Here is a 14,856-nt window from a genome sequence, read left to right on the forward strand (position 1 = left end):
AAAAACAGGCTAAGTGCCACAGGCCGAGCTCAAAAGGACAAATACCCCTGCCTCCACTTGCATGAGGTATCTAAAGAGTCAAATTCACAGAAAAAGAAAATAGAATGGTTGCCAGGGGCCTGAGCTTCAGGAGGAACTGGAGAGTCAGGCAATTACTGTTTTATAGGTAGAGTTTCAGTTTGGAAAGATGAAGAAAGTTTGGAGATGGATGGTAGTGATGGCTGCACAGCAACGTAAGTGGCCTTGATGCCACCAACTGTAAACTTAAAAACGGTGAAGAGGGTAAATTATATATTGTGTATATTTTACCACAATAAAAAAATTTGAGTTTAACTTTGAGAAGATCTAAGCCTCATAAGAAATAAAAATCCTACAAAGCTTTACTGGGAAATAGAACAGAAGACTTGATTAAAAGGTGAGAGAGATCTATTTTCTTCCCATTCCCCCCAAATATATCTATATCTTCATGGGAAGCGGGAGATTACAGTTTAATTCCAAATTATTTGTTTGTTATGATTAGGATAAAATAATTCTAAATTATTTTGAAAAAAAAAATAAGTAGGTAAAAACACCTCAGAAAATACTGGAAAAGAATACTAGAGGAATATTTCTGCTCAATGCTACTACATATTAAACAACTATAGTAATTAAAGAAATGTGGTGCAGATATGAGAATAACAAGATAAATCAATTGTGCAGAATATGTGTTTAGAAAGAGACCATGGTGTATATGAAAATTTAATGTATGTGGGCTTCTGGGTGGGTTGGTAGGTTAAGCATCTGCTTTTGGCTCAGGTCATGATCCTGAGATCAAGTGCAGCATTGGGCTCCTTGCTCAGTAGGGAGCCTGCTTCTCCCTCTGTCTGCCACTCCCCCTGCTTATGCTCTCTCTCACACTCTCTGACAAATAAAAAAATAAAATCTTAAACAAAACAAAAAAAGAAAATTTAATATATATAATTTAATATATCTCAGTAAGAAAGAAAGAAATTCTTCAATAATGAACATGTGAAAAGATATTTAACCTCACCTTTACAAGCTACCCAAAAAATGCAGACCAAATGAGCAAAACACAATTCTTTTGTATATCCAATTAGGTAACAATCTTTAAAATTATAATAATGTTGGTCAGACTCTGGTAAAACAGGCACTCTCATCCACTACTTTCCAAAAGAAGTGTACCACTAGCAATTTGATTTTATGTACTAAAAGCCTTAAGATGTTTATATTCTTTGATCTCTTAATTCTATTTCAGAGAAGAAATTCTAAGGAAATATAAAATATGGAAAATTTTGTTCACAATGGCATAATTAATAGAAAAAAAAAAACCCAGGAACAATCTAAATGCTTACAATATGGGAACAGTTATATAAGTTGCGGTACTTTTATATAATGGAATATTAAGTAGCTATAAAAAGTATTTATGGCAAATCCATATGAGAGACTCACAGATATGAAAATGATCATTTTAAATGATGGTGTGTATCCATGATGGTGTATCCATATGACGGAATATTATCCAGCCATTAAAATGACAGCCATTTCATTACAACGAAATAAAACTAAAAAATATGGTTCCTTATTCACACTATTCCCATGTCCTCAACAGCCACATAGGACTGGATAAGGCAGACACAGAACATTTCTATCACCACAGAAACTGTATTGGACAGCACTGTACAAGACTTTAGAAAATTAAACTTAGAGATTTGTAAATTCAGACACTTATCTTTCCCTCTATAACTTAAATAAACCGACAGAGATAAAAGAAAACAAAAATCACCCCAAATCCTTCCACCATACTCAACCTTCCCCTACTCTGCTCTAATTCATGTCTTGTTGTTCGGGTATAACCAGAGTGCGCACATGGTCCCATTTCACAAAGTATTCCCGGTAGGCAGTGGCCATACAGTGGTAAAGAGAATGTGCTGGGCTCCTGCACGTAGTGAGAAGAGAAAAACCAACATCCGGTAGTTGTGTAATACAGAAATTAAAATAGATTCCCGGGGAATGGTAGGACTATTTAGAAAGCATACACAATGAATTCTGGAACACTGAAAAGAAAAAAAAGTATAGATAGGGATGGCTGCCCAGTGAAAGTTCCATCTGAGTTTAGATCCTAAAGATGAGAAAAAAGATAGCCATGTGAAAATCCGTAAGATTGTTTCAAACAGAAGAAAGAGCTTTGTGTGCAGCACGGAAAAAGGGCCATGATGCCTCCAGCAGGCAAGGAGGAGAGCAGTAGGATATGACCTCTGAGAGGCCAACAGGGAACAGATCATGGAAGGCCTGCAGGGTGTGGTGAGGACTGATTTCACTCCAACGCCAGTGAGAAGTCTCTCAGGGTTTCAAGCAGGAAAATGACATGATACGGATTCTACTGTAAAAGATTTCTCTAATTGCTGTGAAAAGAATGATTGGTAGAAAGTAGGCTCAGAGTAGACATTATTCTAGTGCTCTAGGCAAGGCGATGCTGGTGTGATGGACTATGACGGGGAAAAAAAAAAATCCCAGAGTTCCATGCTGGATATGATAGGTTCAAGATACCTATTAAATCTCTCTACATAAATGCCTAAAAGTAGGCAGTTAGATTTACAAGTTTCAAGTTCAGCAGAGATCTGGCCTGAAGATATAAATTTGAGAATCACGTTTATCAGCTATGTTTAAACAAAGGGGTTTGATGAGAGTACCTAGAGAAGAGAATCCAGGATCCAACCTTGAGGTAATCCAATATTCAGAGGTCACACAGAACAAAGAATGAAAAGGCCTGGCCAGTAAGACAGGTGGAAAGAAATTCAAGAAAGATGAGTTGGACAATTGGTTTGCCTTCTGTGTGCAAATAAATCTAAGATCTCCAAATGGTGTATATCCCTTCATTCTTTGCACTTTAAACTCTCAAATGAAAGGGTAAATGTAAGAACAGTAAAGTCTGCATTATCTAATAGCAAAAGCAGCAAAAAGAAACTGTCATAATTTATTCCAGCCCTCTAATTACCTTGCATGAGGTAAAGCAGTAGCAGCCAAACAAAGATTCTTAAAGAGGTCACCTGAATCCACCAGTTGCTGAACAAGGGGAAAAACACAACTCGTACAAGCCCCTTCCGAGTCAGAGATGTCCATGGAATTTCAGGTTTGGCTTTGGCAAATGTTGAGCCTTTAAATATACAATAAAACAAAACATCAAACATTTACATACACTATACTAATGCCTACTTGTTAACACTGTATTAAAAACAGCAGAGGGCAAAAATCACCACATAACCTGTCTGGTTAAAAAGAATCCTCTTAGGGGCGCCTGGGTGGCTCAATGGGTTAAGCCTCTGCCTTCTGCTCAGGTCCTGATCCGAGGGTCCTGGGATCAACTCCCGCATTGGGCTCTCAGCTCAGCAGGGAGACTGCTTCCCCCTCTCTCTGCCTAATTGTGATCTCTCTCTCTGTGTCAAATAAATAAAATCCTTAAAAAAAAAAAATCCTCTTAGATGTTCATTAAGTACAATAACTTCTTGCCTCAATCACTAGGACAGGAGCTCAAAATAAATCAGGCTGACTTGAATGTTATACAATGTATTTTTTACACAACAGCAGCTTCCAAGTTCATCCCTCTTTCACCTAATGTGATTTACATAGCCACAAAGAACCAAAGCAAAGGGAAAAAAAAAATCCTAAGGCCTGAATGATGAGGGAAGAATATCCCCTTTGGAAATTAAAATATGCCATCATAGAGGGAAGGTATCTAAAAAAGAATCTCCTGCACTATGATGAAATAATATAATAAAATACATAAACCAACTTTAGAACTCACCTCTGATTAAGTCAACGTCAATCAAGTCTGGTTTTATGTGGCCCATCTTTTTTGGTTTGTTTTTGAAGCCCTAGGATAAAACAAAACCAGAAATAAGGGTAAATACAAAAGGTAAACTTATATTTCTTTCTTTCTATATCTGACTCCCTTTTACTGGAGACACTTTAATCCTATTGTTCCTTGAAATAACTTATCATTAATGTTTTAGTATGTAGCTTACCAAGTAATGCAAGAATATATTTTATCACTTTTTAAAATGATCCAACAATGTCAAAGGATCAGGAAGTACAAAATAATGGTCCCTTCAGCCCCTCTCCTTCTCCTCCCGGTTTCAGTCATTAAAAACAAATAACTTTCTTTCTTTCTTTCTTTCTTTTTTTTTTTAACTGTTTCTCTTTGTATTTACTTCCATACTTTTCTTTTTTAAGTAGGCTCCACATGTAGTACAGAGCCCATCATAGGGCTTAAACTCACAACCCCGACACCAAGACCTGAGCTGAGATCAAGAGTCAGGTGCTTAACTGACTGAGCCACCCAGGTGCCCCTACATCTATACTTCCAAATAATATGTTTATGCTGCCATTTTTCAATTTATTGATTTTAGAAATAATCCACTGACTTCTAATACATCATGTGAGAATTTAGCTCTCTTACACAACTAATTTCCACATCCTAACTTCCACCCCAAAAACCTATATCCTGACATGGCTGATGATGATTGATAAATCAGTCATCAGTAGTTACGATATGATCACTATGAAATATTGTTCCCTATATGCCATGCTTTATAATCTACTAGTTTATGGAGTCAGCTAAAACATTTATCATTTTTCAAATATTCAAATGCCAGAAAATTACTCAGTCTTTTTTTCTTTAAAAAAAAAAAATTTCCTGGAAATGCCCTTCCCAGAAACTTTCTATCCTCCTGCTCTCGGGGCCTGCTGCACAGCTACCTCTATGCAGGACTTCGCACTATCACCCTGACAACTCCCTTCATCTGTGTAGTGAATCTCTAGCTCTTACATCCCATGTCTTTCTGGAGTGCATCCTTCAGAAGCTTCCTGAGAAAGCAGTCCAGAAGGTAACTTTTTGAAGCCTCGCATGTCTGAAAATGAATTCATTTTACCCTTATGCCTAATAAAAAGTTACACTAGAGTGTAGAATTCTAAGTCGTTAATAATTTTCCTTCAGGAATTAAGACCCTGTTCTACTCTTTCTAGCTTCCAATGTTGCTGTTGCAAATTCTAGTGCCTTTCTGATTCCTGACCCTTTGAGTGTGAATTGTTTCTTCCCTCTGAATCTTCACTTTATTCATGGTGTTCAGAAATTTCATAATGATATGCCTTGATATGAGTCTTTTACATCTATTGTGCTGAGAATTCCTTCTATGTGGCTTTAGGGAAGTTTTCTTATAATTTATTTTTATATTTCTTCCCTTATCAGACATAACTTCCCTATTTTCTACTTCTTTTGTCTTTTTTGTTCTGCTTTCTGAAAATTTCCTCAAATTCTCCTGTTGAATTTTTCATTTTGACTCTGAGTTCATTTCTGTTCTCTTTTTCTTTTGGAGGATTTATTCAAATACCTAGTAATCACTGGCTTTCTTTATATATTAGAATGAAGCACTGAAATGTGATTGACTCAATATTCTACTTCAAGGTATATACCCAAGACAAATGTGTATGTATTTCACTAAGTAATGTGTAAAACTTTTCATAGAGGAATAATTTCTAAGAGCTCCAGATAGGAAACTACCCAGAGACAACAATGGGATATTGCCCATCAATAGGAGAATGCATAAATAATTGTGGTGTTGTACTGAATAAACTACAATTACACAACATGAATCTCACAAACATAAAATTGAACAAAAAAAATCAGATTCAAATGTGTATGTATTGTATAATTTCATTTATATAAACATGATTTTATATATATATATATATATATATATATATATATATATATGTTTCATAATAAAAGGTTACACTAGAGTGTATGATTCTAAGTTGTTAATAATTTTCCTTCAGGAATTAAGACACTGTTCTACTGTTTTCTAGCTTCCAATGTTGCTGTTACAAACTCTAGTGCCTTTCTGATTCCTGATAATATTCCTATATAAAGCTCAAAAAGGCAAAATTAATCTATAGCACTAGTAGTTGGGATACGGTCTACCTCTGTTGGTAGTAGTGACTGGAAAAGTATGGAAGGGAAGCTTCTATAGTACTGTTAATTATCTATCTCTTGATCTTAATGCTGATTACACGATTACATTAAGTTTAAGAAAATTCCTCGGGGTGCCTGGGTGGCTCAGTGGGTTGGGCCGCTGCCTTCGGCTCAGGTCATGGTCTCCAGGTCCTGGGATCAAGTCCCGCATCGGGCTCTCTGCTCAGCGGGGAGCCTGCTTCCCTCTCTCTCTCTCTCTCTGCCTGCCTCTCCATCTACTTGTGAGCTCTCTCTGTCAAATAAATAAATAAAATCTTTAAAAAAAAAAAAAGAAAAAAGAAAATTCCTCAACCTTTACACTTAAAATTTTGTTATATATACACGTGTATAAGTATATCCATATTTACTGAACATGTTTTACTTCAATAGAAAGCCTATAAAACTTATTGGAAGCTTTATGTGTATGAGTATAGCTTACAGACTTGGGATTTCACTGCAGAGTAATCAACCAGCTTGAGGGAATCCCAAATGTCAATATCTGGAGGCATTTTTTTTTGTGGGGTCATTCAAGGCTCTTTGAAGAACTCTCCAGTATTCTCTTTGGTTGAAGATTAGGAAGGCTAAATATTTCTGTGGTGGAAGTTTTGAGATTGAATCAAGAGGCTCACAATTCTGCTTTTAGTATCATGATTCTCGCCTGCCCTTCAGTGTCCACAGACCCTCTTCCGATGAATTTTTTCAGAAGAAATATCACCAGTCTCCTTCATAAGGGCATTGTTAGCCAGTCTTTAAGGGATTGACGAGGAGACAAAAGGTCTAATCTCTCTGTAGACAAAGTTCATTCAATACCCCATTTAACTGCCTCACATGAAACCTGATGCATTCAAGTCCTAAGCCCTTCTGGGAAGTTCTGCAGTGCAATTGGCATTTTCCCCAGCTCTCCTGGCACTCTCTTGCATTCATTTTTCATCTTCCAAATACACGTTGATCTACTATCTACTGAGATCTTCCTCCTCAATCTTTTTCCTTGACTTTGTGGATGTATTCATTTTATACAACCCCTTTACGGATTCCTTTCATGTAATTTAGTGGTAACTCAGAAAGGAGAGATTATAAATGTGTGTGGCCAATCTACCACGTTTAACCAAAAATCTAGTGATAATTTTTTTTTTTTTTTTCCGGGCATGAAGAAAGAATCCTTTCAGGGACTTTGTCTTCTACCACCTCAAATTAAAAGTAAGTTTGTGAATTATCTTTTGTGTTTCAAATTCCCGGTTTATCTAACAGTTTTGTTTTACTACTATTAATAAACAAAACTTTGAAAAGATGAATTTTAATTTTATACTCAACATGTGTAAATGCTAATCCAGTTTTAAAAATTAGGTATTTAAGCATTAAAATTAAAGTAAAAATGAAAGGTTATAGCCATTTGCTATTTCCCTCTTTTAGACATAGAGCCAGTACTGATCTTTAGTTGTTTAATAGATTTGGCCAAACAATTTCTCTTAAGTGGATCCTATGTTTCTATCCAATTCAGCTACAAACTATAGATTTTATAGAAGAAGGTTTTAAAACCCGAAATGTAAAAAATTAAATCTAAGGAGGAATCAAAATTTGAAAGTCAAACATTTCAGAGGAAAAATAATCCTTTGAAAAACATGTACACTAATTTTTGAAATATGAATAATATCCATGGGAATAAAAATTTGGCTACATACAAAATCAGAAATTAAAATTCTAAAAGTAAAAATATCACTGTATTATTTTCTAATAGACAAAGACCTTGTACACCTTTATTTCCTTCAGACAAACACCCAGAAATGGGATAGATGGATCAAATCATAGTTCTATTTTTAATTTTTGGAAAAGCCTCCATACTGTTTTCCATAATGTTTATACCAGTTTACATTCCCACCAACGGTATATAAAAGTTCTCTTTTCTCTACATCCTCACCAACACTTATTATCCTTTGACTTTCTGATAAGAGTCAGCATGGCAGGTGTGACGTGATAGCTCACTGTGGTTTTGAATTATACTTCCCTGATTATTAGTGATGTTAAAGAGCTTTTTTAATATACCCATTGGGTATATCTTCTTTGGAAAATGTCTGTTCAGGTCCTTTGTCCATGTTTAATTGGATTACTTGTTTTTAGCTATTGAGTTGTAAGAGTTCCTTATAGATTTTGAATGTAAACCCCTTATCAGATATATGGTTTACAAACATTTCCTCCCATTCCATAGGTTGCCTTGTCATTATTGCTTCCTTGGCTATGCAAAACACTTTTTAGTTTGATGTGGTCTCACTTGATAATTTTTGCTTTTGTTGTCTGTGCTTTTTTTGTCATATTCAAAAAACTATTGACCAAGGAGCCCCTGGTATCTTCTAGGACAATTTCAGGTCTTACATTTAAGTCTTTAATCCATCTTGAGTTGATTTTTATGTGCGGTGTAACATAAAGGTCTAGTATCATTCTTCTGCATGAGGATATCTATCCAGTTTTCCCAAAATCATTTATTGAAGAGATTCTTTTGCCCATCATGTATTATTGGCACCTTTGCCAAAGAGTAGCTGACTGTTTAAGCATAGGTTTATTTCTGGGGTCTCTATATTGTCGCATTCATCTATGTGTCTTTTATGCCTATATCATGCTGTTCTAATTACTGTAGCTTTATAATATAATTTGAAATCAGAAAGTGTGATGCCTCTGACTTTGCCCTTCTTGCTCAAGGCTGCTTTAGCTATTTGGAGTTCTTTGTAGTTTCACATGAATCTTAGGATTGTTTTTTGTTTGTTTGTTTTTGCATCTGTGAAAAATACCATTGGAATTTTGATAGATGGCTTTTAATCTGTGGATCACTTTGGATAGTATGGACATTTTAACAATATTCCTTCTTGGGGCACCTGGGTGGCTCAGTGGGTTAAGCCTCTGCCTTCGGCTCAGGTCATGATCCCGGGGTCCTGGGATCGAGCCCCGCATCAGGCTCCAGAGAGCCTGCTTCCCCTTCTCTCTCTGCCTGCCTCTCTGCCTACTTGTGATCTTTCTTTCTGTCAAATAAATAAATAAAACCTTTAAAAAAAAAAAAAACAATATTCCTTCTTCCAATCAATGAACATAAGATATCTTTCCATTTATATGTGTCTTCTTCAATTTCCTTCATCAATGTTTCATAGTTTCCAGTGTACAGATCTTTCACCTTTGTGGTTAAATTTATTCCCAAATATTTTATTCTTTTTGATGTTATTATAAATGGAATTGTATTCTTCATTTTTAATAGCTTGCTATTAATGTATAAAAATTTTCATTTTCATTTGTCTCATGTTATTTTTTATTTCTTCTTTGACCTATTAGTTGTTCAAGAGTATGTTGCTTAATTTCCACATATTTGTGAATTTTTCAATTTTCATTCTGTTACTGATTTCTAGTTTAATTCTACTGTGGTCCGAAAAGTTATCTGAAATAAATTCAGTTTTCTTAAATTTGTTAAGACTTGTTTTATGACCTAACAACTGATCTATCCTGGATATGTTTCCATGGGTGCTTGAAAGGAATGTATATTCTGCTGCTGTTGGATAGAATGTTCTTTATATGTCTGCTAGTTCTATATGGTCTAAAGTATAGTCCAAGTCCAATGTTTCCTTATGGATTTTCTGTCTGGATGATCTATCCATTGTTGAAAGTAGTGTACTGAAGCTCCCAATGATTACTGTATCATTGTCTATTTTTCCCTTGAGGTTTGTTTATATTTGCTTTATATATTTGGGTACTCCCTATATTGGGTGCATAAATATTGAAAAATGGTATATTCTCATTGTTTTCTTTTTTGTCCTGATAGTTTTTAGCATAGAGAAATGTAACAGATTTTTATATATTGATTTTGAATCCTGTGAGTCTACTGAATTCATTTATTATCATTGTTTCTGGTGGAGTCTTTAGGTTTTTCTAAATATTGTATCAAGTCATCAGCAAAATGTAAGTTTTATTTCTTCCTCTTTGATCTGAATGCTTTTTATTTCTTCTTCTTGTCTAACTATTCTGGCTAGGACTTCCAATACTATGTTAAATAAAAGTGGAAAAATGGGCATTCTGTCTTGTTCCTGATCTTAGAGAAAAAGCTTTCAGCTTTTCACCACTGAGTATAATGTTAGCTGTCAACTGTGAGATCTCGTCTTTTGTGACAACATGGATGGACCTTGAGAGCATTATGGTAATTGAAATAAGTCACACGAAAAAAAATATATGATTTATCTTATATGTGGAATCTAAAAAAAAAATTAAAAACCCAAAACTAACAAACCAAGCTTATAGATACAGAAAAGAGATTGGTGGTTGCAAGAGCTGGGGGTGGGAGAAATGGGTGAACTGGGTTTTTCTATTAGTTTAAATAAGTTGAATAATAATTAAAAGTAATATAATAAGGAAACATTGACCTCAAAAGACACATTAGATACGATGGGCTGAACAGATAAACACAGAACATTCCATCCACAAGCAACAGACATATTCTTTCTCAAGTGTGCATATTAAGTTCTCCAGGATGGATTATATTAGCCACAAAACAAGTCTTAATAAATTTAAGAATGAAATTATATCAAGCTTTTCTGAACACAATGGTATGAAACTCTAAATCAATTACCAAAAGCAAAGGAAAATTCAGAAAAACGTGGAGATTAAACCATATGCTACTAAAAAAAACCCCAATGAGTCAAAGAAGAAGTCAAAAGAGGAATTTAGAATTTGAGAACAAATGAAAATGAAAATACAACATACCAAAACTTATGGGATGAAACAAAAGCAGTTCTGAGAGGGAAGTTCAGAGTGATAAATGCATACATTAAGAAAGAACCCTAACAGGGGCGCCTGGGTGGCTCAGTGGGTTGAGCCTCTGCCTTCGGCTCAGGTCATGATCTCGGGGTCCTGGGATCGAGTCCCACATCGGGCTCTCTGCTCTGCAGGGAGCCTGCTTCCTCCTCTCTCTCTCTGCTTGCCTCTCTGCCCACTTGTGATCTCTGTCAAATAAATAAAATCTTTTAAAAAAAACCAAAAAACCCTAACAAGTAAACAACATCTTACCTCTACATCTCAAGAAACTAGAAAAGAGAAACAAAGTCCAAAGTCATAGAAGGAAATAGCAAAGATCAGAGTGGAAAGAAATAAAATAGAAACTAAAAAGACAATAGAGAAGATCAACAAACTAAGAGCTGGTTTCTTTAAAAGATAAACAAAATTGACAACTGTTAGCTACACTTACCAAGGGAAAAAAAAAGAGGACTCAAACAGAATCAGAAATGAAAGAGGAAATGTTACAACTGACACCATAAAAACAAAGGATCATAAAAAAACTAATATGAACAATTATATGCCAACAAATTGGACAACCTAAAAGAAATGGATAAACTCCTAGGAAAAAAAAAAACAAATCTCTCAAAACTAAATAAGGAAGAAAAAGAAAATTTGGACAGACTGATTAATAGTAAGGAGATTGAATCAGTAATCAAAAACCTCCCAACAAAAACAAAATTCCCATACCAGATGGCTTTACTAGTGAAGTCTACCTAACATTCAAAGAATTAATACCAATCCTTCTCAAACTCTTCCCAAAACAGAAGAGGCAGCAATGTTTTCAAACTCATTTTATGAGGCCAGCATTACTCTGATACTAAAACCAGACAAGGACACTACAAGAAAAGAAAATTACAGGCCAATATCCCTAATGAATGTAGATAAAAAATTCTCAACAAAATATTAGCAAACTGAATTCAACAATACATTAAAAGGATCACACACCTCAGTCAAGTGGGATTTATTCCAGGGATGCAAGGATAGATCAACATTTACAAATCAATCAATGTAATATATTACATTAACAAAATTAAGGATAAAACATATTATCATCTCAATAGATGCAGAAAAAACATTTGGCAAAATTCAACAATGATTTATGATAAAAGCTCTCAACAAAGTAGATACAGAGGGAATGAACATCACCATAATAAAGGCCATATATGGCAAGCTTCATTTTTTCATTCACTTGATTTTCTAAATATATATTACTAATTCACCTTGAAACACCTTGTAAGTCTTAAAAATTTGTTCCCAATATACTCAAACACAACAAATATCAGTTTCTCTTTTTCCCCCTTGAAGATATCCGTATCAGTTTTCTGTCTTCCTGCTTCTTTCTAGTCTCATTGTTTTCCAGGCCTGATACAAACTGTCATCCTTGGACATCTCTTAAATATCCTGGAATTCCCTTTACCTCTCTCTGTGCTGGCTATCCTGTTTCCTGTACTATGATTTCCTCTTTTTTGGTTTACTCATTCATTATAATACTGTGTATGTTTCCCATGCTTTCTGAGAGGGGACATGGGTCATGTATTTTTTTGAAACTTTGAAGATCTGAATAGGTCTTCATGTCGTGCCTTATACTTGGCTAATAAACTTGGCATAAAAACTCCAATGGCAGGGCACCTGGGTGGCTCAGTGGGTTAAAGCCTCTGCCTTTGGCTCAGGTCATGATCCCAGAGTCCTGGGATCAAGCCCCACATCGGGCTGTCTGCTCAGCAGGGAGCCTGCTTCCTCCTCTCTCTCTCTGCCTGCCTCTCTGCCTACTTGTGATCTCTGTCTGTCAAATAAATAAATAAAATCTTTAAAAAAAAAAAAAAAAACCTCCAATGGTATGGGGTTCAGAGAGCATCTAGTTTGTTGAACACGTGCACACCAGGACAATGACATACCCCAACTCCACAGACACATAAGCTCCTATGCTCTGGATCCTCCCAGACCTTGCCCTGTGTATCTCTTCATCTAGTTCATCTGTATCCATTATCATATCCTTCAATAAACTGATAAATGTAAGTATTTCTCTGAGTTCTGTAAGCCACTCTAGCAAATTAATCAAACCTGAGGAAGGGAGCATGGGAACCTGATTTGCAGCCACGTTGGAAAGAAGTTGTGGGTAACCTGGGGACCTACTACTTACTATCGGTATCCAAAGTGGGGTGGCAGCAGTCTTGTGGAACTGAGCCTTTAACTTGTGGTATCTGACATTATATTCAGGTAGATAGTGTTAGAGCTGAATTGAATTGTAGGACCCCTCCAGATGGTTTCAGTAAGAACTGAATGGTGTTGGGGGAAACTTCCACATGTTTGGTGACAGAAGGAAAGTGTCTGTGTGAATAGTAAAAGAGACTCGCAGGAGAAACAGGCAAGGTAGACTGAACGAAGTTTTGTTTGTTTGTTTTTAATTTAAGTTCTGAAATAGGATAATGTTCCTTAGTATAGGTGCTAATCACTGAAAAGATCATTTCATCAATGTAATAAAGGCCATACATGACAAACCCACAGCTAACAGCTAAAAGCTTTCCCTCTAAGATCAGGAAAAAGAAAGGATGTCTCCTCTCACGACTTTTATCAAAATAGTGCTGGAACGCCTAGCTGCCGCAATCAGAGAAGAAAAAGAAAGAAAAGGCATCTAAATTGATAAGGAAGAAGTAAAACTGTTCTTACTTATATTACATGACAGTATATATAGAAAACCCAAAGGCTCCCCCCAAAAACTATCAGAATAAAGGAATTCAGTAAAGTTGTAGGATGCAAAATTAACAGAAATTTGTATCATTTCTCTATACCAATAAATACTAGCAGAAAGAGAAATTTAAAAATGATCTCACTGACATTTGTATCAAAAAGAATATAACACATAGGAATAAATTTCATCAAGGAGGTGAAAGACTATATTCAAGAACTTTAAGACATTGATTAAAGAAACTGAGGATGACACAAATAAAAGATATACCATGGCTCATGGATTGGAAACATTAATATTGTTAAAATGCCCATAATACCCAAAGCAATCTACAGATTTGGTGCAATCCCTATCAAAATACCAATAGCATTTTTCACAGAACTAGAACAAAATAATCCTAAAATTTGTATGAGGCCACAAAAGACCCCAAATAGCCTAAGCAATCTTGAGAAAGAAAAACAAAGCTGACAGTATCAGAATATCGGATTTCCAATTATATGACATAGCTATGGTCATCAGAGCAGTATGGTACTGACACAAAAATAGACACACAGATCAACACAACGAATAGAGGACCAAGAAATAAACCCATGATTGTATGGTCAATTAATCTACAACAAACAAAGCAAGAATACATAAGGAGGAAAAGTCAGTCTCCTCAATAAATGGTGGGGGAAAACTGGACAGCTATATGCAAAAGAATGAAACTGGACCACTTTCTTAAAGCACATGCAAAAACAAACTCAAAATGGATCAAAGACCTAAATGTAAGATCTGAGACCATAAAAATCCTAAAAGAAAACATAAGCAGTAAACTCTCAGACACTGGTCTTAGCAACGTATTTATGGATATGTCTCCTTGGGCACTGACAACAAAAACAAAAATAAATAAGTGGGACTACATCAAAATAAAAACCTTTTGCACAGTGAAGGAAACCATTAACAAAATGAAAAGGCACCTTACTGAATGGGAGACAATATTTGCAAACCATCTGTTCAATAAGGGGATAATATCCAAAGTATATAAATAACTCATGGAACTCAACACAAAAAAAGTAAATAATCCGATTAAAAAATGAGCAGAGGAATGCAAGTTGGTGCAGCCACTTTGGAGAACAGTGTGGAGATTCCTCAAGAAATTAAAAATAGAGCTTCCCTATGACCCTGCAATTGCACTACTGGGTATTCACCCCAAAGATACAGATGCAGTGAAAAGAAGGCCCATCTGTACCCCAATGTTTATAGCAGCAATGACCACAGTCGCCAAACTGTGGAAAGAACCAAGATGCCCTTCAACGGACGAATGGATAAAGAAGATGTGGTCCATATACACTATGGAGTATTATGCCTCCATCAGAAA

The 14,856-nt window shown here is 35.5% G+C and overlaps 1 protein-coding gene across 11 annotated transcripts in view; it reads right to left on the minus strand.

Annotated features, from left to right (window-relative positions):
• LOC111143416 (putative homeodomain transcription factor 1) overlaps nucleotides 1-14,856 on the minus strand; it is a 68,270-nt gene that overhangs the window by 44,053 nt on the left and 9,361 nt on the right. For 9 of the 11 annotated variants that reach the window (XR_002640327.1, XR_002640326.1, XR_002640325.1 and 6 more), the window contains 2 exons: nucleotides 3,803-3,872; nucleotides 2,996-3,154 (listed from right to left, as the gene is read on the minus strand). The exons of 1 other annotated variant lie outside the window; for it this stretch is intronic. Coding sequence is in view for 6 of the 10 variants with exons in the window: in XM_022497142.1 (XP_022352850.1) it covers nucleotides 2,996-3,154; nucleotides 3,803-3,872 (229 nt within the window). In the remaining 4 variants the exon portion in view is untranslated. Of the gene's footprint in view, nucleotides 1-2,995; nucleotides 3,155-3,802; nucleotides 3,873-14,856 lie in introns of those variants that run through there. One more of the 11 variants, XM_022497146.1, reaches the window with a different exon arrangement.

This window comes from Enhydra lutris, unplaced genomic scaffold, assembly GCF_002288905.1.
Source record: "Enhydra lutris kenyoni isolate GAN:26980312 unplaced genomic scaffold, ASM228890v2 scaffoldscaffold9, whole genome shotgun sequence".
Taxonomy (NCBI): domain Eukaryota; kingdom Metazoa; phylum Chordata; class Mammalia; order Carnivora; family Mustelidae; genus Enhydra; species Enhydra lutris.